The following is a 26,256-nucleotide window of genomic DNA, read 5'->3' on the forward strand; positions in this document are numbered from 1 at the left end:
GTCTGAAGAAAAATGCTGCCGAAGCCACTGCAATGATTTGTGCTGCTGTAAGTCATGCTACATGTAAAAGATGGTATCGAAAGTTTCGCCAAGAAGATTTCAGTCTTAAAGACGAATCGCGTGCTGGACGCCCTAAAAAGATTGAAACGGACGAATCGCAAGCACTGCTGGATATAAACTCTGCGCAAACTGAAAAGGAGCTTGCAGAACAGCTTGGCGTTACGCAGCAAGCCATTTCCGTACGATTACACACGAATAAAGATTGAATTTTACAAAAAAAAAAAAGCTCAGAACTTTTTTGTACACCTAATATAATAGATAAAGCGACGTTAACGATAATACAACGACTCGATCCACGTTGAATGTGTGATTCCGTTTTTCACGCGCGTCGCGCATGCCCACCGTGCAAGCCAATATGCTCATATTTATTTATGCAGTCGCGGTCTCGTGTAGCCGCGGCGCGCACGGTGCATCATGAATCAACGCGCGCAACGGCAACGTATTGTTATTCTTGTTCCTCCATTTTCTCGTTCATTCATCGAGGGTGTAAAAAAAGAAGAACCTAAGAACGTATAGCGAACATTGTTCGCATCGTCGCGAATTATCTCGAGATTAAGCATGCGCAAGTTGCCTCGTGTTTATTTCGCTCATCCGTTCCTAATTAATTATAAGTATGTCCGAGCTCATTAACTCGGCGTGTGGTCGTTCGAACGATAAAATTGATCTTTGACACTGCAGACTGATATTCATTATCGCTCGAGCGTCTGTTATTATTATTATTATCACCTATAAACGAGTGATATCGAAGTTTTTAATCTCGCGTTAATATTTATCACTAATATCCAAGAAACTATCGCCGACGTTCTAGTTTATCTTTACACGAATCCAAATCGGTATTCATTTAAATATTTCGCAATATTGAAGAATTTTAATGGTATAAAAAAAATTGAAAGATCAGTAATATTGAACTATGAAAATTAGAATGAGCGACGAAGATACATCTCGCGTAAAGATAACGTTTGTTTTTTCCAGTTCTCTCGGGAGTTTAATTTTAACGATGGTAAAGTAAACGTTTCCGATTTGTGGCTGCACCCCCACCCCCGTGCGGAGCTTGTACTCGGTCGCGTAAACTGCGCAGTTGCGCTCGAGTGTCGTTTTGTCGTGTCATACGCGCCTTTACGGCTCCGAGGTGCGCGCGAGAGCGCTGTATGCTTGTGTGCGTGGCCTCTCACTCTCTCCCTCGTCGAGATCCCATTGCTACATGCTACACGCTCCGCTGTGTCCCGAGACTGTGTCGCGCGCGCCACTCAGTTGCACTTGCGTCTTCCAAGCGCGGACCGAATCGCTCTCGTATTAACGTTCACTGCACGGAGAGCTATGGAAAAATTACAGCAAAAAAAACATACGAAATATTCGAGAGAGCGAAAATCATAAAGAAATGTTACCGAACATTTTATTATACGTTGAAAAATTTCTAATAAAATTGAGATAAAAAGAAGTAGGACACGAAAAAGAGGACTGTTTGAATTTCATATTTTTTCATAATTTTACTAATAACGTCCTCAAACATTCTCCGGTCTAAAGATACAATATCTTGATATATTGGAGTATTCTTCGTATGCTACGCGTGGATACGCCGTGGTGTCTGACGATTGCAAAAACATGATTGCAGTAAATGTTAGCGTTGAAACGGAGCTCACTCGCGGCGTCCGAGACGAGTAAAACAATGTATTGTCACGCTCCTCGCGCGTTCCCCACCCCGAAGAAAACTCGGGCTACCCCCACCACCGGGTTATTTCCTCGTCATAGGCTGCGCGCGCACGCACCCCCTCCGTACGACCAATCGGTCGCGCGGGTAGAACGGAGTGAGGGAAGAGAGCCGGTTGCCGCCGTCAGGCAGAACGTGCAGACCGCGGCTGTGAAAGCACAGAATCATTACCACGCCAGACCTCGAGGAGAACAGACGTGTTTCTCGTTTATCCTGAGCTCAGTCGAGATCTCGTGTCGCTTCGTATTCTCGTCTTCTCACCGCTCCCTGTGGTACGACGCGCCGCTCAAATACACGCGTGTGATATATTTTGCGCCGAAGTGGGCCAGCGGTGTTGATTAGCTCGTGCAATTGTCGAATTGTAATTCTGATCGGTTACAGTGCAATCCCGAAGATTTTTCCGGACCACCACCGCTCACGTGGCCGTTCGCGCGAGATACTCTCGTGATCCGCGAAGCCATAGGGCGACCCGACACAGTCGACCCCCTCTGTATGTGTTACATCCTTACGAGTGACGTGAACCAACTGGTGCAGCCGTCGGCCGAACAACTGCGGGGACATTGAACACACGACGATCACGCGTTCGTGCTCCAGAATTTTCTTTCTTGTTGAAGAGTCACGACGATTCTACGCGCTTCATCGAGAGTGCATTCGAGCAGCCGATCAACAACCGTGACAAAGGACAAGTTTCAAATCTCCGTGATTCTCTGCAGGTGATTGCCTTGAAGCGAAAGTGATCTTTCTTTTTTTTTTTCTTTTTTTTCCCCCCCTTCCTTTTTGTCTCGAGAATGTTCGATGCATGAACAGTTTCGTCAGACTTTCGAGAAAAATCTAGTTCCGAGAATCGTCTGAAAAAGGTAGAACGACAACGTTTACGGGAGTCTGCAGCACGCCGCGCGCGTGCCACGTGCGATCCGGGATGTTGAACGAAAGTTGAGAGCCGTGCGTCGGTAAATTCGTAACTGTTCACGCGTAGCATTTCGAAACGCGTTTACGACTCACGACACCAAGACCAGGTAGAGACTCCAATCGAGGAGGACGGGGGGGGGGTCTTTGAAAAGTGGAGACGTAGAGAGTGAACAGTGAAATTCAACAACAGACATTGCTTGGTTCGGTTACAGTGCATCAATCTCGGGCCAGGCCATAACGAGCAGGTAGCTTGGACTCGAGCTACAGCTGTACGCGATTGTTCATCGAGCGTAGAACAGACGAGAGAAGACGCACCATGGCGATACCATTTTTGCCCAACGGCGACGAGAACACGACGTCGGAGGACCAGCTGATGTATCAGCTGTATGTAACCCTGCAGAATACCCTCCGGAGCAGGAACGCCCATCATCCGTCGCGAAATCGTGAGTTGCGCGACATTTTACATACCATACACTCTCTAAGCGAGGACTTTCTGATTGAGATGTCTCCGTTCCGAATACTCCATTTGACACGTAGAAGACCCGATAGGATTTTACATTTATTTGCTTTTAGTCAAGATAGAACTTTTAGCCAAGAATCAGATGATGAAGATTACGAAAGCATGGATGAGAAATGATTGACATGTCATTGTACACGACACGTGTACGAATCCATGCTTTCGGCCGAGCGTGCGCTCGCTCCGATTAATAAAATGATCGGGGAAGGTGAATGTTCCGATTTCTACTCAAGTTCCTATTTCTACTCACTATGAACACGTCTTATTAGTATAAATATTCTATTGATAGAATTTGAATTATTATAAATGATTTAAAATTAACCTTCTTGCAATTTATTCTATACCAACAGAATATTTATATTAATAAGACGTGTTCATAGTGAGTAGAAATAGGAACTTGAGTAGAAATCGGGACATTCACCTTAATCGATTGGTGATTGCGATAGTTTTGAAGTTGAGCGATAATCTTGAAAGATCGAACAAATATTGAGATATTCTCGACTGTGAGAATAAAATTAAACCGATTTGTTTCGAATTGATGTAGGATTTATCGATATGATAGTTGGAAGAGTATAATGATTGAGAGGAAAGAGAGTAACGATAATTATGAAACAGGATTTACTCTTCCATTGAGATTTATCATAGCGATTATATTGATATAAAAAATTGCGATGCATCATTTAATCCTTTTATCCCTTTTATTATTAATAAAATGCGATATTAAAAATAAAGCACAACATGTGCCATTTCTTTTTTAGATTATTTAGACATTTAGGTATTATAAAATAGTAAGCAGACGCAAAAAAACGAAAAAAAAAAATAATAAGCGAATAAGAAGTATATTTCATATATTCGTATATAGATTAGAAATATTATTTTTTATATTATAAATGATCAAAAGCGGACGCAAAAAACGAAAAAAAAAAAATAATAATAGGCGAATAAGAAGTATATTTCATATATTCGTATATAGATTAGAAATATTATTTTTTATATTATAAATGATCAAAAGCGGGCGCGAAAAAAAGAAAAAAAAAAAAATAAGCGAATAAGAAGTATATTTCATATATTCGTATATAGATTAGAAATATTATTTTTAATATTATAAATGATCAAAAGCGGGCGCGAAAAAAAGAAAAAAAAAAAAATAAGCGAATAAGAAGTATATTTCATATATTCGTATATAGATTAGAAATATTATTTTTAATATTATAAATGATCAAAAGCGGACGCAAAAAAACGAACAAAAAAAATAATAAGCGAATAAGAAGTCTGTTATTTCACATATTCATATATAGATTAGAAATATTATTTTTTATATTATAAATGATTAAATGCGAACGCAAAAAAACAAACAAAAAAAATAAGCGAATAAGAAGTCTGTTATTTCATATATTCATATATAGATTAGATTAGAAATAATATTTTTTATATTATAAATGATCAAAAGCGGACGCGAAAAAAAGAAAAAAAAAATAATAAGCGAATAAGAAGTATATTTCATATATTCGTATATAGATTAGCAATATTATTTTTTATATTATAAATGATCAAAAGCGGACGCGAAAAAACGAAAAAAATAAAATAATAATAAGCGAATAAGAAATATATTTCATATATTCGTATATAGATTAGAAATATTATTTTTTCTATTATAAATTATCAAGAGCGGACGCAAAAAACGAACAAAAAAAATAATAAGCGAATAAGAAGTCTGCTATTTCATATATTCATGTATAGATTAGAAATATTATCTTTATATTATAAAAATGATCAAAAACGAACAAAAAAAATAATAAGCGAATAAGAAGTCTGCTATTTCATATATTCATATATAGATTAGAAATATTATTTTTTATATTATAAATGATCAAAAACGAACAAAAAAAATAATAAGCGAATAAGAAGTCTGCTATTTCATATATTCATATATAGATTAGAAATATTATTTTTTATATTATAAATGATTAAAAGCGAACGCAAAAAAACAAACAAAAAAAATAATAAGCGAATAAGAAGTTTGCTATTTCATATATTCATGTATAGATTAGAAATATTATTTTTTATATTATCTATAAATGATCAAAATTGTCAAAAAAAATGCCTAAAAATCGAAATAAAAAAAAATCCTTCATTTATTCATATTATAAGTAACTGAAGTACTTCGTTATTGATATAATGGTACTTAAAACCTCAAAACTATCCGTTCACTGAACTGTCTTGGCTGAAAGTTGAAATAGGTATGCGCAGCAAAGTCGGTCGATAGTGTCTCGACTAGAATTCTGTAGTGCAACACGTGGTTGCGATAGGGAATAATTCGGCTCGGCACAAGAAATACGCGAGGGATCCGCGCGTGACATTTTAATTCTTGTGTTTAGAACGATTAATTTCCTACGCGTCGCAAATAATTCATATACAGACCGTTTCAATAGAAAGGAAAACATCATGTAACAGCGAATGTATCGAGTTGCACACCCACTGTAAAATTAGCTTAGGATAAAAGTAATTAATAGGTAAGAATATGAATTGTATTTTTGAAAGTGCCCTATTTCGAAGGGGTTAATTATTGAATATTAGGGAGACTTTTGATTTTCCTTGGATATTGAATCATATTGAGAAGAATGACGATATTATTGATCGCGAGGTCATTGTCCCGTCGTGAATCATCGTTAAAATATTCCATTTGGTTCAGTCCAAGGAGCGAAAGATCTGAACACCTTGATTCTCAATTTTGCGCAATGCCTCGAGCGTACGCCTTTGACGTCAAAAGTGATAGCGCGACAAAAGCCGCAAAACCACTCTGGCGTTCTCTGCGATATATATACATATATAGACTTCTGTGTGTGCGTGTACATGTATACTTTTTTAATATAACAATATCGCATGATGTAACTTTTTGGTAAACGTTACATCAGTAAATATTATTTTTATTATTTTCGTATCTAAGATGCATTTTTTATTTTGTAATAAAGACAATCAAAAAATCACAAAATTCTTTTTTTTTTTTTTCATGAAACAGTCTGCAATGTATATGTGTGTGTGTCTGTATGTGTAGATTTTCCAATTTCAAGTAATTTCCATATTGTAAGAGAAGGAGAAATTGAAGAAACCTATCGGGATTCAAACATGAAGTCCTTCACTTCCTGAGATACTATATGTTCGTAATTACTTTACTATTCTCGTAGCAATTCCTATATCCATACCTAATCACAACCTTTATTCTTATTTATTTTATTGAAATCCTAACAATGTCGATATTCTCAACCGGAAGATATTTTCTAGTAGTAAAATACCCTCTGAAAAATAGATACGCCGTGACACACGCCACCGTAAATTGCATGGCAATGTTTCTGCACTCGTAATTTTCGTCGAAAAAAGTCTCTTGCAAATCTATTCGATCGCGGAGAAACGCGAACGGGACGTTTCTGGAGAGAGATCGCGATGGCTCATATTCGGCGCACAGTAAAATCCAGCTTTACGAGAGTGCAGCGAGAAGAAGGAGAATGGATCGTACGCGAGTAAAACAGACGTATAGTGTGGGTGTAGAGCATCGAACAAAAAAAAAGAGAGAGAGAGAGAGAGAGAGGGAGAATACGGCAGACGATGTCCGGCCATGACCCTGCTCCGCTGGTCGTGCCTCCTTTACAGAGAAAAGAGAGGCGACCGGAGGAGCGAGGAGGATCTGCGACATTGTAGGGAGAGAGAGAAGGAGACAGAAGGAGACCACTGGTCAGCCGCAGCACACGCAGTAAAACGCGCTATAAAACACGATGCAACGCAGAGCCTCGGCCAAGTCCGAATCTCGGATGTCGATCGTGCCGGCGCACCTCGCGGAGAGATTGCGGCTATCAACCGCAAGTGCGTGACATCATCGATTGCTCCTTCTTTCTCTCTCTCTCTCCGTTTCTCGCCAGCGTACGCCTCGCCGCTCTGTAAATCAAGTAGAAAATCCACAAGAGCCGGTGCTCAATTCCCGATGAAGCCCTCGGTAAGGCGCGGAGTGATTCCAAGCGATCTCCTACCAATAAAAACGTTATTACGGCATGCGCTATTGCGATATATGTAGAAAATTGCTGTCGCGCGGATCGATCGATCCCGCCTGAAACTATAAATCTCCGGTATTGGCTTCTAACAAGTGGATCAACACTACGATCGAAGTTTTATTGACGATGAACGTAAGAAAATTGACTTCCTTCATTATTTTAACCGCACTGCGGTTTAATCATTCCCATTGAAAAGTCCTTATAGAAATTGTTGTAATAATACAATTTCGTTAAAAATGATATTTCGCGGCAGATACCGCGTGTGGTAACCGCTTACCGCACATTACCGTTGTAACACTTCGCGGGCTATTTGAACCGCGCCGTTAATGAATATCGTTGGTACAACGAATAATTTATGGAGATTTAATCTTTCGACCGTGATGGATAATGTAATCCGCGGATAAATCCCCCGCGCTTCACATTGTATAATATATTTTATTGCATTTTGCGCTCGCCGCGAATAAAGCCGTGTGCGTCAGGCAGAACGTAATTACCCGTGCCGTGTGCAATAATCAAATCTTCAATCGTAATACATCGTTTTAATGTGAATGCACGTTGCTCTTATTCCGCCGTTCGCGTAATTGTCATTTACTACGCTCGACATTACAGTCGAAATTGCATCATTTTACACTTTATCGGTCGATTTCCGAATGTTGAAAGTTAAATATAATTTAGAGTGTTTTTCTTTTCCCCATCGACATATATAATTATGTAAATAGATTTATCAAAATGAATTCTGTCTACACTTACGAGAACAATGAAATTTGTCAGATAAGAAATTTAGAACGCAGTTACAAACAAATAAGAAATTCAATACGCTTCGGTCATTTACGGTATTTACACGAACAACATTCAATAAATAATTTCCGTCAATCTATTGTGTACTTAGTGTGGATACGTCAGGCAACACGAGGACTCTCCTCGGTCTATCTCGCGCGCGTTTAAATCACACGTTACGATGCAGAACCCGGACCCATTATTTCACGAACGGAAATAGTGCCGGGCCGCGCGCACGTTGTGCACGGAGGTCAATAACCATAGTTGCCGCGCTTTCGCGAGAGAAGATGCAGAATTGCCGCCGCGAGCCACTCGCGTGGTTGCATCAAATCGGGGGTTGTTATTTATAGGAACAGCTGTGGGCATTCCCGCACCGCGAAGTCTTCTTGTAATATTTGCAGAAAACTTCCCCCTCGTCATCTCGTGCGTTCACGCGCGAACAAACGCCTCGCGAGAGAGAGAGAGAGAGTGCGGCAATCGCGATTACGCGCGCGTCCCAAGTGTATTTTAAGGCGACCACCTCCTCCTCGGCCTTTTTTTCCAAGATAGGATCGATCCGGACGGGACGTGTGTTTTAATGAGACATTTACGCGGAATTTATCACGAGTCAGATTAACTTGTTAACACGAAATACGACAAAATCGCAGTAGGTATACATATATTAGGTGTACAAAAAAGTTCTGAGCTTTAGATTTCATACAACCGAAATAACAATTTAAATTTTATACATCTTCCCGCCCTTTTGCGGTTTTAAAGCTCTAACATTTGGTCTTCTAAAATGCCATACGGTTTGGCGTTTGATGCGCATAACCTCAAAAATCAGTAGTGTTCACGATAGCAATAACAAAAGAGCATATTCGATTTTCCATCCACTTTGCGTTTCGTCTGAAGAAAAATGCTGCTGAAGCCACTGCGATGATTTGTGCTGCAGTAAGTCATGCTACATGTAAAAGATGGTATCGAAAGTTTCGCCAAGGAGATTTCAGTCTTAAAGATGAATCGCGTGCTGGACGCCCTAAAAAGATTGAAACGGACGAATTGCAAGCACTGCTAGATATAAACTCTGCGCAAACTGAAAAGTTACGCAGCAAGCCAATTTCCGTACAATTACATACGAATAAAGATTGAATTTTACAAAAAAAAAGCTCAGAACTTTTTTGTACACCTAATACTTTGTGTTCGCGGAACACTGATTTCCGAAATGATCGAAGTGATTCGTCTTGTTGTCTTCTCTTTTTCCCAGTCGTTCGATAAGACGAATCGAATGATCGGAATCTCTCTAATCGAAGGAGGTTTGATTTCTTGGTACGAGAAAGATCAGGTGACTCGTAACGTGATACGCACTTGATACTGAGAACTTTATATAATATTTCTCTCTCACACGCACAAATGCACCCGTAGAATGAAGACGTTGAAATGAGACACTTAAAATTATGTGTTCGAATATTAATAAATTTTATCTAGATGTAATTAGAAATTGTTAATAATATTACGTCAAGCGTATAGAAAGTAAAGAAGAAATTATCCTAGTCGGCGACAAGCCAAGCATGAAAACTTGCTTGATTTATCAAAGATATTCCACTTAGTAGTGGCAGAGACGAGCGATCGATGCAGTCGGGATGAGAACAGCGGCTCGAGTCTATAGACCTTATGAAATATTGAAAGGAATTCGTCATTGTAGACTGCCGGGTCTCTCCCGCGACTGCCGCCTTTCCCGCCATTCATACTTGCGAGAGCGGCTGCTATTGACAGAATTCTTCAAAAATTCATCGCATCCCTCACTTGGACGGAGACTCCAATCTCTTTCTGTCCTCCTTGCCCTCATCGGCGATCCGTTATCGTCGCGTATAAACCGCGCTTTATCTCCTCGCAAGCCAGACACTCGAGGGCGCAACGTCGCTACTTTTTATCTATTCGCCTCTCGAGTTTATCGAATTTTGCTCTCGCTCTCTCTCTCTCTCTCTCTTCCCGATCTCTTTCGCATTTTTCCGTCGGAGACGCCTCGTTAAATCAGCTTCATATGTGCGAAAGAGAACGTCGGTAATAAACGATAATAAACGCATGTTCTAGCGATTTTCGTCCGATACGAATAGATATAGACATTTAATAAATCGTCGATGATCGATATAAAGAGATCATTCGAATTAATCTGCACTGCACTTCTTTCGTTCCTTTAGTGATTATAATTACACAAGTATAGTGGGACTTGAATAATGCGCATTATATGATGCTAGCCAATACCAGCGTATGTATAAAGCACATATTAAAATGCAGAGATATTTTTAACAAACTACGACAAATTATCGCGATACATCTAAATGGAATTAATGCAGAATTAATTTTCTTTACTCGTCGAATTATTTATTATTGAATTATTATTACGAACGTGCTTGTAACTAATGAGAGCGCTGGTCATATCTCGCAAATGAATATTTATCTTCGGTAGACGCGTCATTCCGGTTTGTTAATTAGGACGCTGATTGAGGTAGTCAACGGGCTCTCTCCGCGAGTTTTAGCAAACTCCTAACTACCTGCGGCCATTAAATATTCATACGGAGAGAGGATATCCACTTCGCCACTTCTCTCGATACAGAGAGCGCGAAAGCATTTTTACGGTCCCTCCGAAGCCCTGCGTTTCTGGGCAGACCGGATCAGATAAGGGCACGCGTATCCACCGGCTCATGAAATTCGGCAGATTTTATCTACGCGGGTATAGAACTCGTCCTGCGCCTGCGGTTGCACCGGCGCGTATTATAAATTTATCGCGGTCGGTCATCGAAATTTCATCGAGCGTGAAAGTCAAGTGCACTCGGTGATCCTTCGTGCGCGCTGCGGAACAAATCACTCTCTCTCTCTCTCTCTCTCTCTCTCTTTTTCTTTTACACGCGCTCGCAACCCTTTACCTTACGTATTTCTTGCCTTCGTTCCTCGCCTATCTGCGTCACATCAATTCGGTCACTTGTTCGAGTAACTCTTAACACATGATTCGGCGAAAGAGGCGCCGTGTACCGTTTTAATTAAAGCCCTACGTAACTTTTAAAAATAACCCCTGCAGCCCGTTGACGTTATCCTCCGTGCATTTTGATGAAGTGCAGGCTAACTGAAGGCTTAGTCCCCCAAGGTTCCCAAATACCGCGCTGATTAATGCGCCGAGCTCGTGCGATCTTCGCGCTCGACACTTTGCAAAGTGCGCTCTTCCAGAGTCGAAAATAAGCGCGTTCGCTTACACGCCGAGGAGAACGCGACGATAAACACTCGCGATCGTTTCAGCTCACTCGTAACGAAAAGCGGTAAAATAATCCCTCGGAGATTCGAGCAATCTACGTTATTATCGAAGATAAAAAATCAAATGTAAAAAAATCGAAACGCTTCGATCGCGAGTGCATGAAAAATTAATGTTAACGAAAGAAACAAAAAAAAAAGAGAGAGAGAGACAATTCGTGAGAGACACGAAGCGAATAAATATTACGCTCTTTTATTGCTTTGTCTTTACCTCCAATGAGCGATGGGCTTGAATCACGCTCCGCGAATTTATCAAGCCTCGAAGAGGGGAAGAGGGGAGAGGATGAGGAACCGTGACGGAGAGAGAACTCGTGAGGCGAGCGGGCGATAAAAGAAAACGAGACAATTGCGAGGGAGTGCGACGGGCGGGACGGAAGGGGAGGAGAGGGTGCTTTATTTAATTTTCGCGACTCACGAAACGCATTCTGCATCGCACGTGTCCTCCTGATGGAGTGCTCGAAGAATTGTGCCGTAGATCGTTGGCTTCTTCGGCGAATCGCCCTTCGAGGAATCGATTTCCACTCTCCGCGCGCACACACATTCGCCCGCTATAAAACTCGTCCGATTATTACCGAGGAGTCGCGGAATAATGATGGTGGCCGAGAGCGACCGTTGCGCTAATAATTGTGATCCAGTTGCGTCCGAATCGATGCCGAAAATTGCACCCGCTGTGCAAGAAGTTACGAACCACCAGAAATGCGACTGTGGCGATTATTGCAATTTTCGCTCAGTAGGTTTTTCGCCGAAAGACTTAATCCCGCGAATAAGCTATAAATTAAGCGTAAATAAAGATATAGGAATAATTAAAAATCGTACTACCAACCACGTATCGATTCTGTCTAACACCGTTACGTGATTCGAGGGTGCAAGTTTTTTAACGAGCAGAGTCGAGACGATATTGACAATTAATTGCATGATTTAAAATTTGCATCACTGAATTAATAATGCATTCTATTAAAGCGAGTAAATTTACATATTTCTGAATTTATATTTTTTTCAAATATAAAATATCGTATAGTCACTTCAAAATGAAGCAATAACTGTATGTCACATGTTTAAAAAAAATTTTTTCTAAAATAATTAACTTCAAATCAAATTAATGCATTTACGCAACTTGTTTTAATCGATATCGTATTATATGTATATATATATCAAGCGCTGTACAGTCTCCAATTGTGATCGACGGAATAATTTAATCTCAAGTGTAATCGAGTTGGGCAAGACGATTAGTTATAGAAAATGCGTGCCTAATATCGCTCGCGTCGTAATCGCGCGCGGGTTGGCGCAACTCTATTGCAGCACGTGTATTTTTTAGCATTTCGATATATCGCGCGGTATCGCAATAATGGTAATATTGTCAGCGCGCTAAAATCGCCGATAGATAATGACGCTTCTTATTAACCAGTTATAAATGCAACGACGTGTATACGCGCCGCGGGCCCGCCAGGCCGACCTTTTTGTTCGCTCCGCGATCGATCCACACGTTGCGCATCGTTACGTGTAACCTTTCAAGTGGTGCGCGTGCTTTGGAGAATCCGAAACCAAATACACATTCACGTAACCCCAGTTGAATTCGCGGTAAATTGCAGAAATTCAGGGCTTTTGCGGCGACGCAAATTGTCGGCTTTGCTTCTGGAAAAAAATACTAATTTTAATACCATAATACTGAACGCATACGTTTTCGTGTTAGCGATGAGTTGCGTCGCAGATTTTATTTTAATCTTTCCCGTTTAGTTCATATTTTGAAATTTATATAATCACGGTATGTAACGTGAAATTGGATTCATTCTCAATGTATCTGTTAAATATAAGACAATTCACAGGAATTCTTCGAATGACGTATCATAAACGTATCATAAATGTATCACAAACGTCGCATTTATAAAATCGCTGTCTTCGATCGATTGGACGGCGCTTATTAACGCGCGATCAATGCACTTCCCGAAATAGTGAAATCATGGCCGAGCGCTCCCCGATAAACGTACGAAAACGACGTAGTTACAATTACCGCGCATATCTCTGTCCGCTCGATAGTTCCATTGTCCCGGAAAAGCGTGTAGAAGAACGGCGCGATAAAAAAAAAAAAAAAAAAAAGGTGCACGAGAGCGAGCGCGGCGGAGAGGAGAGTATACGGTGGCAGCAGCGGCCGAGGTGCATTTTACGCATTCGCGTGCGTGTGCGTGTCGCGCTGTGCAGTTCTGGCGCGGCCTTGAGAGGGGTTCTTTGTGCGGTTCAGCGTTCACTGCAGCTCGCGCTCGCGTATACGCTCACGCACAACCGCGAGACACGGTATATACACCCACACACAGTTACAAGAGTGACTCCCGCCGTTACATACGTACACTGTAACAAGTTGCGTTGCACTTATGTACAAAGGGCGCTCCATGTGACTCACGTGCTCGCATATGCTACCGGCGGTCTCTCCGTCCCTCTCGCTCTTCCCCCTCCCACTGTTTTGATCTTTCCTCCTCTTCTCCCTCCGCGTGCTATTCTATTTATTTCTCTCTCTCTCTCTTTTTTCTGCTTCTTCTCATCCGTACATATATATATATACCCACATATATACATACATATACGTACATACATGTACATACATATGTACCCACATATACACGTAAACGCATTATACATGGCCGCGCGGTTTTTCTCTTTCTGCTCTCTCTCTCTGTGCTCTTCTCTTTGTCGGTCAACGTCTCTATCCCACTCCACCGTTGGAGTGTGTGCACGTATAGCTCGATCCAGATATATATACACACACACACCGAAGTGCACACACGAGACCACGAAGAGTGCATGCGGGTGTTGGCCACGTGCGCGATGCACTTTTTGCTCGCGAGGCAACCTTCGCCTTTTATATGCGTCGCGCGCACGCGGGGCCGCGTTGGAACTTTATACCCCTTTTCAGTGATTTGCTACAACGAGCTTTTCGGTATGTGCCGTTGAACAAAGGTAATAGGAAAGCCACGACGGCGCAAGATCACCGTGTATTTTTCGTAAAGTAGAAACGCTTCGTCGAGCTTTCCTTTGATAACGCTGACTTAAGCAGAAACGATAAATCGATTCTCCCTCTCTCGAAACCTTTGTAATATCCCTTGAAATTCGCAAATTAGATAGTTCTCAAAATATAAATGTATATTACTTTATAGACAACATACGATATTTATTTTCAATCTTTCCATAATAAAAAAATCTATATACCTATGCTATTTTCAATATTAGCGTATTAATCAATTAGAAACAAATTTCGAAACAGATATATGTACGTAAAATCGAGTATATAAAGCGACGTGAATCTTTCAGCACCGCGAGTTTGGCGATAATAAATATCAAATTCGATTATTATAAATCTCTCTCTCCGTAAAGGTTCCAGCGCTGCGCGCGGGTGTTCTCACGCGGGAACCGCGTCGAGTGACATTTGGCTGGAAAAACAGGTAGAAAGCCAACGGGACGTCGATGCTGCATCTCTATGACGCATATATATATTTTGCAAGCGGTGAAAAGCGCGCGAGTGTATCCCTCCTTCTCTATCCTTCTTAGACCGCTGACTGTTGCTGCTGCTGCTGTTGCAGCGCTCGAACAGCAACGAAGATTTCGCGACGGCGAACGGCTTTAATCGAATGTAGGCGATGACGACGATGTGTGTGCCGTTGCACAAGTGAAAGAGCCCCGAGAGCCATTATGGACGTTTACTCGAAAATGTCAAGGATGCAACCACGTGTGCTTGCGCGGGAAGACGACGGAAAGACGGAGGGAGAAAGAGGGGAAACGAGACAATGACGGCCGCGGGGCACGGTAGAGTTGTTATTTTGTCACGCATGGCTCGTATATGCGTTCCACGGTGCGAAATGAAAAGTGGCCGTATCTAAATGTTTCTGGAACTCTATCTGTACGATATACGGTGAGGCATCTTCCCGCGGGGAGTCGCTTTCACCGCGCTGCGGTCAGAGTCGTGCGATGCGCTTTCAAGGTTGCAACCCGCGGAGTGCAGGAGTATGATATCGCGATTTATGTTTCGTAACACGCGCGCGACAAGTGTCTTCCCGATACTCGGTTATCTGTAAGGGGCACAAGCATGACGTCAGCAGCTCGCACGATTGATATCCGATTCCGATCGTTGAAGCGCGATATTTATTTATATAATCAACTCCGTTGCATCAGACAGGGTATTAGGATTTCTTTTATTCTCGAACTAGAGAAAGGATGACGTGGTCGTTTAATAAAACTGCTAGTCGATGACATGATGGCGAAGAGGAAGATATATCTGAACGTCTCTCACATGAGCGCAGTGGAAAGCGTGTCACTTGGTAGCGGGAGACAGCGCGTCAAGACTTTATCGTTGAAGGATTGCAATGTTCTACGAAATCGTAGCCGCGGTAGATAAAAACGCGCACACATATCCAGACAGGAGACAGGCAGTCTGCTGTACGGCGCGTGATAACGCACGTTTTCTAAGCTCAGATATACTGACGTATATATGTTTGTCCAGCTTGAAACAGTTGATTCCAAGGCCTGACGCCTATCAATATCTACGATTGTCAATGTCGTTGTATCACGATCGGCCTAAGAAGAAACCTTATGCGCAATAGTTTAACGGACGTGATCTTCACGCCGAAGAAACTGTAAACACTCTCGTGTACATGATTCTGATATTGATTTACATATTCTAATTAAACGAATTTATTAGGAGTATAAATAAGTTTCCGCCGTTTTTTCATCAAAAATTGGGCATTTATTGTGAAAGAACTACCACTACTTTTTCCCATCTTTCTAGTAATTGGTGGATTCCACGTCGAAAGAACAAAAAAACGTCGAAACTACGTTCTTTGTCTTCGACGTCAATCTTCAAATTAAAGAAGCTCCCACAAATGACGCTTATACGGCTCAAAACTCGACATTTTCATACGAAAAAAATGATATACGATGCTGATACAAAATCGCTAATATTTTAAGGTTATGTTGTTGCCAGATATCCAACCTTACGATATGACGTTTTACAGCAGACAAATTTAACCGTAACATCCTGGTGGCACCATCTTTTGTCAAACGGCGGAAACTTATTTATACACCTAATATATTTATATCTTTATTTCGCATAGGAATATTTGTAATCACACGTTCGAAAAATTGGAACGAATGTCATAAATTCTTTATACGATACCTGGGTAGAAGTTGCACGTGCCCAAGGGTATCCTCTAATGCGCGCAAATGTCGAAACTGCAAGGAGAAGGTTGTGTCGGATCACCCGATATAAATTTTAAAACGATCATTACCCAACGATGTCTCTCTCTCTCTCTTGCCATATTCGGACTATGTTACCTTGCAGCACTTAGTGGCATTAAACCTTATATGCGAAGTAACCGTTTCAGCGCACTCCGGTCACTGACAATTTGCCATTGTGTAACGTAATTTGCGTATAATCAATTGTCGTTATGAAGCGTGGCGATACGAGCGGGAAATGTTATTACCGTTCGTTGGCGGACGGTAGCTATAAAATCGCGGTCATCATTAATTCAAGTATCACATGACGTCGTTGATAGATGTATTCGGGACGAAAGAATCTCCTAATTATTACATACGAGCCGATTAATCTAATCATTGCTTTTTCCCGACCACCCCGTCTACGTGATAATTATCTTCGTACACAAAAATCTTTAATGGAGCGAATCTTGAAGAAAGTTTTCCTTTCCTGTTCCGCAGATCGGGCGCCGCGTCGATCCGATTCCGGATCTCAGCAACCTCTGGTGATCTGGCTGCAGTCCGGCAACGTCGAAGACTTGTCGAACTTGCCGCTACCAGACTTGGTGCAGTCGGCCGTGGATCAGCTGCCACCGCCATCGCCCCACGTGACAGTTTCTGTCCCCAGCAGCCCGATGAGAGACGCGACCTTCCAGTTCCCTGAGTGTAACGTCAACAGCAACGGTGCACCGTTGCCGAGCCCAAGGCCACGGCCACGAAGACGTTTCGCCTCGGAGAGCTCCGTCATGGAGACGGGCCCGATCGAGGTGAGCAACTGCAACGGTACCACCTGCCGCTGCCACCTCGGCCTGATCCTCAACGAGAGGCAGTCGTGGACGAGCGTGGGTGCGAATCTCAGGAACATCGCCGGGGATTTCCACGCGTGCAGGACCAAGGTCAGTGTTACACGCCAGTCACGCGTCGTTACTTCGCGGTGAAGAGAAGAGTGAGATCCGCAATTCCGATTCGAACGAGTATGTATATAGCGGGGGAGGAATGCAGATTGCGAATCTCTCGATGTCGAGTCACGCGTCGTTGTCTCTTTTTTTTCATATTAAAATATGCATTCCTCCCCCGCGATTCGATCGCATTAATATATCGGTATTTATATCGAGAATGAATTACGGATATCTAGAAATATCTATCAAATTTCACGCTCATTTATTATTAGAGATTAAGTTTTACTTTTTTGAGTCGGGGCTTATCTTCGGAACAATTTTGAACGCATCGCTTTTATCGCTTTTCTCTTCGCGTCGTTGGTTGGTACCGTCATTGATGGCGTAATACAGTAGCGTTTATGGTGAGAGGTGTACAGGTGTAAAACGCCATGCGTAAAAATTGTACGGCACGCGTTTTGCACGCACTGGGAGCCATCACTGTAACTTTTCACTCCACGCATCGCAATTTCATCTTCCCCATGCAGGCTTTTATTTGTCATAAAGTTACCCTTGTGTCACGTGTATTATAAAATGTAACAAATGCACGGACAAAAAGTCCTCCGAAGGGTTAATTTGAAATTTCACTCACCCCCCGAAATCCCTAAGTTCCTGTCGCTTAATTTACTGATTATATTACAAGTTTCATAAACGTGTCCTTTATTTTTAAATGTTATAGATACTCTTGTGTAAACTTTTTCAAAACGCGAATTCAAAAAGTATTTTAACCCAATATAATTAAAGTTGACTGTTTCTTTATCTAGTCGAGTATTTTATTATCTAAATTGTTCACAGAATTCCTATATTAATCTAATCTGATTGGACTGTATCATTATGTACTTCGATGAACCGATACTCTTTTATCGATTTCGGTCTGGGATAGTATCGAGATATTTAGAATTCGATAGCGCCACGAATGATTGAATATCTTTCATTTCGCCGCGAAACTTTTAGGCGCCTCACTACGATCGAGTTCGCAGTTAGAGGTGTTTCTTCTGGAAGAAAGATAGAAACTATCGTCGTTGCGGGGTCATAAACGCGAATTTAGTTATATCAGGGTACCAGCGATGGTCCCACGAGTGCAATAAATATCAGCTCACCACCGTCGAGACGTCTAGTATTGCCCCCCGTGTGTATGGCCCGGGTGCCACTAGCACTTCATCAAAACTTCACCCATCCCCATCTCGCAGTGGTCGTTCGATCAAATATGTATCGCGAACTGATACGGTCCTTCTCTGGTATTTTACGACGCGGTTCTTCTCCTTGTTCGCGGAAGAAAGAAAGTGACAATTGGGAATTGGCTGGCGAATAAATGGAGAAACGCGGATCGGAGATATACATCACGAACATAGAAACGTGCACACGATGTCATCATCTTCGAGATTAATGCGGTAATGAAACGTGTCTACGATATTATTTGGATGGATCGGCACTCTATATATGCGCGACTATATTCCTAGCTTCTTTACTAAAAAGAAGTAATATCTATCATTCATGTTGCGGATTAATTATGAACATCTCTCTTCTAGAAATGTCGGGAAACTCATTAGAGAGACAAGGCAATCCTTCTTTCTTGAATATTTAAATTTCAAACGCTTATCCAATTATGATTGCAATTTCCTGTTGTCTATTATTAGTCGAGACAAACATATTGCGCGATCAATATTATAACGAGACGTTTTATCCGGCTCTCTGTAATACGCGAAAGAAGCGGGCATAATTAACGCGACAGTTACGAGATATCCACTCTTTCGTTAAAAAGGACTACGGGTCGACGGAGGGTCGTTCGATCAAATATGTATCGATGGAGGAGAAAATTCCCCTCGGTTTTACAACGACTCTCATTTGCGGTTGGGAATTGAAAGAAAGTGAATGGCAGCAGGATGAGACACTAATAGGAAAAGTAAGAAGAAGAGAAAGTAGACGGGGAGAAGGATAGTAAGATGAACAAGGTGGAAAGAGCCATTTCTCTTTTATTCCGCCTCGCTTTTATCCACTTTAAAGGCCCGTCGGCGTGATATCCAATCCCGGAACGTCTAATTATTGCTGGTTAAGTGCCGGTAATTGAAGAGGGGGCGAACAGACCCGTGAAATTGAAGAAATCTCTTCGTCTCGCCTGTTCGTAGGAGATCCGATACCGATCAGTTCCTCGACTTGGTAACTCGAGAAGTATCTTGTTGATAATACGAATGGAGGATCTCCTAAAGCCAACAGGGTCGTCTTCATGCTTTTCTCTTCTTCCTCGCGCTCGCAGAAATTGAAATGTCAGATTAATACCACACTGGCAACATCATTGGCAGATCAGGAAACAGCTGATCTTGTAGCTAACGCGACGTCTCGTTTTGTATCTACCGTGTTAAAAAGAACAAATTGCATTGAAATTTATTAGGTGTACGAAAAAGTTCTGAGCTTTAGATTTCATACAACCGAAATAACAATTTAAATTTTATACATCTTCCCGCCCTTTTGCGGTTTTAAAGCGTTAACATTTGGCCTTCTAAAATGCCATACGGAGTTTCGCTAAGGAGATTTTAGTCTTAAAGATGAATCGCGTGCTGGACGCCCTGAAAAGATTGAAACGGACGAATTGCAAGCACTGCTGGATATAAACTCTGCGCAAACTGAAAAGGAGCTTGCAGAACAGCTTGGCGTTACGCAGCAAGCCATTTCCGTACGATTACATACGAATAAAGATTGAATTTTACAAAAAAAAAAGCTCAGAACTCTTTTGTACACCTAATAATTACTTCGTCATTCAGTAACGTACACACAAAAAAATAATTTAACACTCTGAAGCGGATTATTACATTCTACGTAGAAATACGTGGAAACGCAGTTCTCAAAGTGCTCGCCGTCAAATTGCGGCTTTTCTAACACGTCTAATGAGCTTTTCGCAAACTTCCGGAAATGCGTCGCGGAAACGATCTTCTCGTCTCTCATGTGCCCCTCTGTGGCGCAATGGTCACGGGAAACTACCGATGGCACGGTGCTTTACATATGCATGGAGAGTAAGCGAGCATGTAGCGGCTAAGTGGCCACATCCCCTTACGTGAAAGTTAAGTGGGCATGGCAGCACGAGCCGTGGCCACGGGCCGAGAAAATTATCTTCAATTATCTCGTGCAATCGGAGCCCTCCCCCTCCGCCCCCTCCGCTCGTTCGCTCCTGCCTCGCGCGCGTTTTGTCTATCTCGCTCTTTCGATTAGCCTTTCGGCCGAGCGTCACTCTTTTATACCTGCTCGATAATCGAATAGCTGTACGCGTTCTCGCCGTGTTTTCGTTGACCTCCGGATAGAGAGGGTTATACACCTGGTGTAACTTGCGTTTCTATGTAACGCGGGATTATGGGTGAGTGGCCGCGCGCGCGCGCGCGCGCTCGTAAAACGCCGGGATATAGTACTTCAACGTGTCAGAAACAGCGAAATAGCCGCCGACTTCTCGCGCTTGGAAAATTGAAGTCAGGCAATTGCCGGGAAATTTCCCGTGAGAGGGCATGTGCCGATACCGCGCGCGTAGTATACACTCCGCGAAACTCATTACTCACGAACACACGTTGGCTCCTCGCTGGTCTGGCTAAATTTTAGTTTAGACGCTCCTAAATGATCCGATCTAATTTGTTTCCCCGTACTCGACAACAAGAAGCCGTACTCCACTTCGCGGAATAGCGTGCGGTACACGGATCGGATCTCGAGTGGCGAAACGCGCGGCTCGCCTGACATTTATCCATAGTTATATTAAACGATCTGACCGACGCGCAAATTGATACATTAGTATATACCCTCATTGCGCGCGGCGAGATAACGGATTTTTTTGCGATGGCGCAAGAGGGGTGGGAGGGGGGGGGGGACCCGATACAAGAAAGTCGATAGTTCTTCGGACCTACGTTAGGCTCGTTGCACGCGAACCGCTTGACTCTCGTTTACGTCTTATTTTCACCTTCGCTGCGGTAGATATACCTGCGACGCCGCTACTGCGCGTAACCTGCGCGCGCAAATTTATCACGCTTTGTCACGCGCGGCACTCGCGGAAATTCCTGCGCTCTTGCCGTTCCCTCGCTTTTTATTGGAAACGGGAAAATTATTGTCGCCCCCACGAGGCGGCGATAATTTATATAATACTCATGCATCTCTTTAACGAGACACCTGTAACGGTAATAATAATAATGATTCGCTCGATAAGCAATCGCCCCCCCCGTGAAAAATAGTGAAAGTTCGCGGATAATTCCTGCAATGTGACGGTAACTGCGGGCCGCAACTAGTTATCATGCATATGCAAGTATATAGCCGTACTAATTAGCAATGATCGACGTTTAATTATCAGTTATTATATCGGCCGTAAGCAGCGCGATATTAACAGTTCCGATTAATTGTCTATCTACTTTTGAAACAAGATTCAAGAAGTAAGATCGAGCGTAAAGGCGTAATCACACTGGCGATTGCGCGATTGTGATTGACGATTGAGGATTACTTTTCAACCAATCGGAGCAAAGCAGTCGCCGATTGCTTCGTTCCGATTGGTTGAGAAGTAATCCTCAATCGTTAATCACACTAGCGATTGTGATTGACGATCGAGGATTACTTTTCAACCAATCGGAGCAAAGCAGTCACCGATTGCTTCGTTCCGATTGGTTGAGAAGTAATCCTCAATCGTCAATCACAATCGCGCAATCGCTAGTGTGATTACGGCTTAACGTATGTGTTTTCGCGCGCACTTTTGCTATCGTCGACCGCTATGCACCGCGCAACTCGTTTTAACGACGGTGGCTGCGGCGGGGAGCGCGTTGCGCGTATAGAACGAGCGCGCATCTCAATCGTCAATCACAATCGCGCAATCGCTAGTGTGATTACGGCTTAACGTATGCGTTTTCGCGCGCACTTTTGCTATCGTCGACCGCTATGCACCACGCAACTCGTTTTAACGACGGTGGCTGCGGCGGGGAGCGCGTTGCGCGTATAGAACGAGCGCGCCGACCGCAACTTCTGTTTTCCATCGGCTTTTTCTTACTTAATCTTCGCGGCGCGCGAAACCTTAGAACCGGGCGATTGGCCGTTTCCACGGCAAACCGCGCAATTACGTTGCACAATAATCTATCTCGCCAGTAGTCGCGCGCGGCGCACGCTCGCCGATCGTAAGCCCTCTCCGTCGTGCCGCGGTGAGTCCGCGGTGGAACGAAGATGGAAAAAAGTAAGAGCGAGAGAGGAGCGTACTCGGTTTAATCGCTCGCATCGCGAAAGCCGCTCGTGCGTAATTGCCGATACTTCTTTTTCCCGAACGACCGACAATTCGCGATAAATCGCCGCGAGCGCTACGCTCGAGTCATAGGCGCGGCGCGGAGCGGCGATTATCCTGCCGCTCATAAATTTATTTATTTCGGGGATTGCGCGAGAGTTCTTACTTCGTTCTCCGATTGTCTGTCTGTTTTTCCTCGACGCTTCGCCAATACGGCAAACGTATCGATGGCTCGCGCGCGCACGTAAGCGCGGAAATGCAATATATTGATTTTCCTTTCGCGATGCGTATTGAAGAATTGGTTGCGGTTGCCCAGTCACGGGCAATCACGGGGAAATTTACATTTTACGATTCATCCGTCATAAAGCGGAGTGGCGTCGCGTCTTTTCTGCAGGTTGCTTTCTAATCTGCATTCATGCACATTTTCGTATACCTTTCATCGCGGTGTTTTTCCTTCGTGCGTGAAATGTTTTTACTGTCATTGATAGTCGACCTAGTTTTCTTCTTCTTTTTTCTTTCCGAATCCGAAGAATCGACTCGCGTATCGTGCACAACGCAATTTTTCTTTGTGTTAACAAACATCGAGTACTTTAATTCACGTAGGTACATATCTCTGGCATTTATCAAACGCGTGTAAAAAAAAATGTGTAAAAGGGTATATCGCGATACTTTCCCTCTTATAGTTGCATAAAATTTGTATAAGAAAGAATTTTATTTCAAACTGCTAATTTAAAAGTACTTTATGTAAGTTTAATCTTATCGATTTAATCTTATCGGCGGGAGAGATATACTTCTCGTTTTCTGTAAAATAGTTTTGACATAAAGTTTTTCTATTTGCACACGAGCGACGTGTAGCCAACCGTATTGCTCGAACGAGCGTTCTCTTCCGGACTGCAGGGTTATAAAACGACGTCACTCCGGCAATATCTCCGTTCATACACGTAGAGGCTACAACGACACGTCCGCGCGAAGGAGAGAAAGTCCATCTCGCAGTCTCGGTTACTGTCGCAGGTGGTCGATCGAGGATCCTCGTATCGCATTAGACATTAACGAACCGTTGATCGTGTCCCTTCGCGGCGACTTACCCCACACGGTGTCAGACGTCAAAGCGCGATCTCGCGGCGAGGAAGGGACACTATTAATTGACGAGCCGAACGCTCCCACGAGCAGCACTCTCGCGCCCTCCCACATAATTCTCCCTTAATGTGACGTTCTCGTCTACTCCTCTTACTTTCCGCCCTATCCACATCCAAGATAATCTTTCCTCTCGCGCTTATATACGCGCCAACGACGAATCGAATGTTTCTCCCGTGCGTGATTGCAAGGGTGTGAGAGAGCATGTATTTTCTCCCTTTCCCTCACAGGGTCGTACACCGCCTAGATATTATGGTCATCCCATAAAAGCCCACCGCCTTGGTGATTGGGCTTTCCCCGGGCGTTTATTATTGCGCGTCCGGTCACGGCGAGTGGATTAAGACGAGACGGGAGTCGGAAGTTCGCGGGTCGAAGCTGAGATAACGTTGACGGGAGGCGGGCGGGAATAGAGAAACAAAGAGAACCCTCCGGAGTTAATCGTCCTGCGGCAGGACGTTTCTTTCACGCGAGATATTACAAGAACGTGCTATCAAGATTTGAGATAATTTTCTCAGCCTTCAGCTAGATCAGTGTAATGGATTTTTTATGCGTTTCTTGTATTACATTTTGCTCGCGGGGACGCGATAAATTATATCTATATCTTATTTTAAAAAATACATCGATTTATTTCGGCGTAAACAAACATATTAATTTGCATCAAATTACACGTCTCGTAAATTGAATCGATAGTAAAGGAAGACTTTCTTTCAATACACAAATCTTGCGGTCCAGTTAATACGCGGAATCATTAAACCGATCTTATCCGAAAGTATCGCGAAACTAATTGGGTAATAAGTATCGTTTATAAGTACAATCCTAACGGAATTCCTTTTTACGTCGCGCGAGCGATTTATACGATTCTCAGCACGGAAACCTGCATTGTAACGACCTCCACCAATACCAGTAGCTATAGGCATCATTCAGTGCTACGGAAAGGAAGTTAATTGGGTAATTAGTGTCGTTAATAAGAAGGCTTTAATTGAACCTTTTTTTTTTCCGGGTCGCGAGTGGTTTGCGCGCGAGGAACGGTTTTCGTAAAGAAAACAGGGAGCCCGAGAGACGTTGTAGACTTTAGCGACGCGATATTTCCCCTCTTACTACGCCGTCGTTCCTTCGTGTAAATTCGTCGAGGTAAAGGGACTCGATAAAACGACATCGTCGCGTTTTTCTCCTTTTTTTTTTTTTTTTCCCCTTTCCATTGAAGGCTTAGCCGCAAGAGAGTGCCGGATCGTCGGTAATTCCGTCCAATTAGAACATTCCCAATTAGGAACCTTAACTCCGCACGTCGACCGTTGTTCCTTCCCGTACCATTCTCACTCCCCGGATCCACTACGACGAGGAGAAACTTACGACAGGTTGCCCTCGCCAAATCTTCGCGAGAGTATCTCGTTACGTCCATTTACCGTTGAAAGATTCATTTTCACAGAAACACACATTTAACAGTAATTGCGATCTAATCTTTATTAGTCTACTTTATTTTGTCTACGTGCATCAACATGCAACTTGGACGTATTTTTTCTATCTTACACTCTTCATAAAAATACATTTTAATCGGCGGAGGGTGACGATCGACTGACTATTAGCATACTTAGAGTATTGAATGTTAACTTAATATTTCATTCTGTTGGAATTGAACGAAGGTAAAATTGGGCAATACTGAGCGACCAATGTCGCTGCTTACTGTTGCAGGACGCCGAGATCGAGAAGTCGACGCTACCGATGATCGGTCCAGGTTTGAACGGTCGCAACAGCAACTCGTCATCCACCGACAGCTTACTGTCGTTGTTGATTCCGACGCCGTTACGAGAGACCCTCTGGGCAACCGTGGCTCTATACCTAGGCTGGAGACTCGTCTCCCGCCTGCGATAGATGCGCCGATTTCGTCCAGCCGTTCTGGGTGATCCTGTGGACCTGATCGTCGATCATGTCGACGACTGGAACGGTGATGTTTGGGGGTTATAATTAAAGTAAAACGGACGGACCGCCAGCACTTCTGTCTTTGTCTGCGATCCGCAGACACTCCTGTATGGAATCCTCTGGACGGATCGTTTCGAGGGGAGGAGGAGGAGGAAGAGGAGAGGCAGTCCACGGCGCGTACTCTGGATCTCTCTCTGTCATCGGATAATGGATTTAATTGAGGTAGAGCGCGTCGAGAACGACGAAGTGTTCTTTCATTGAACATCCACTCCGATAATACGATTGTAATTTTATATTGTCTATCGTTGTATTTCGCGCCTGCGTTGCGCGGCTACGCGAGAATGCGCTTGATCGACTTTGATCGGTTCTTGAGGGACCATGCGACTGCAAATAAAATATTGATATCTTTGATCACGACGATGAAAGTAGTGATAATTATTTGCTTCTGCGGCGTGCTTCTGATTTCCTTATTGATTGATGATTTTAATTAATTGATTAATTTGATAATTGAT

At 43.0% G+C, this 26,256-nt stretch overlaps 1 protein-coding gene across 1 annotated transcript; it reads left to right on the plus strand.

Annotated features, from left to right (window-relative positions):
* Window positions 1-2,543: 2,543 nt before the first annotated feature.
* On the plus strand, window positions 2,544-25,696 carry LOC108779436 (uncharacterized). The gene is made up of 3 exons (XM_018546869.1): window positions 2,544-3,120; window positions 16,994-17,427; window positions 25,517-25,696. Exons 1-3 carry the CDS (start codon window positions 2,994-2,996, stop codon window positions 25,694-25,696), a joined length of 741 nt encoding a protein of 246 aa, XP_018402371.1. The 5' UTR covers window positions 2,544-2,993.
* Window positions 25,697-26,256: the final 560 nt, after the last annotated feature.

The sequence above is a fragment of the Cyphomyrmex costatus genome, unplaced genomic scaffold (genome assembly GCF_001594065.2).
Source record: "Cyphomyrmex costatus isolate MS0001 unplaced genomic scaffold, Ccosl1.0 scaffold6, whole genome shotgun sequence".
NCBI classification, from domain to species: domain Eukaryota; kingdom Metazoa; phylum Arthropoda; class Insecta; order Hymenoptera; family Formicidae; genus Cyphomyrmex; species Cyphomyrmex costatus.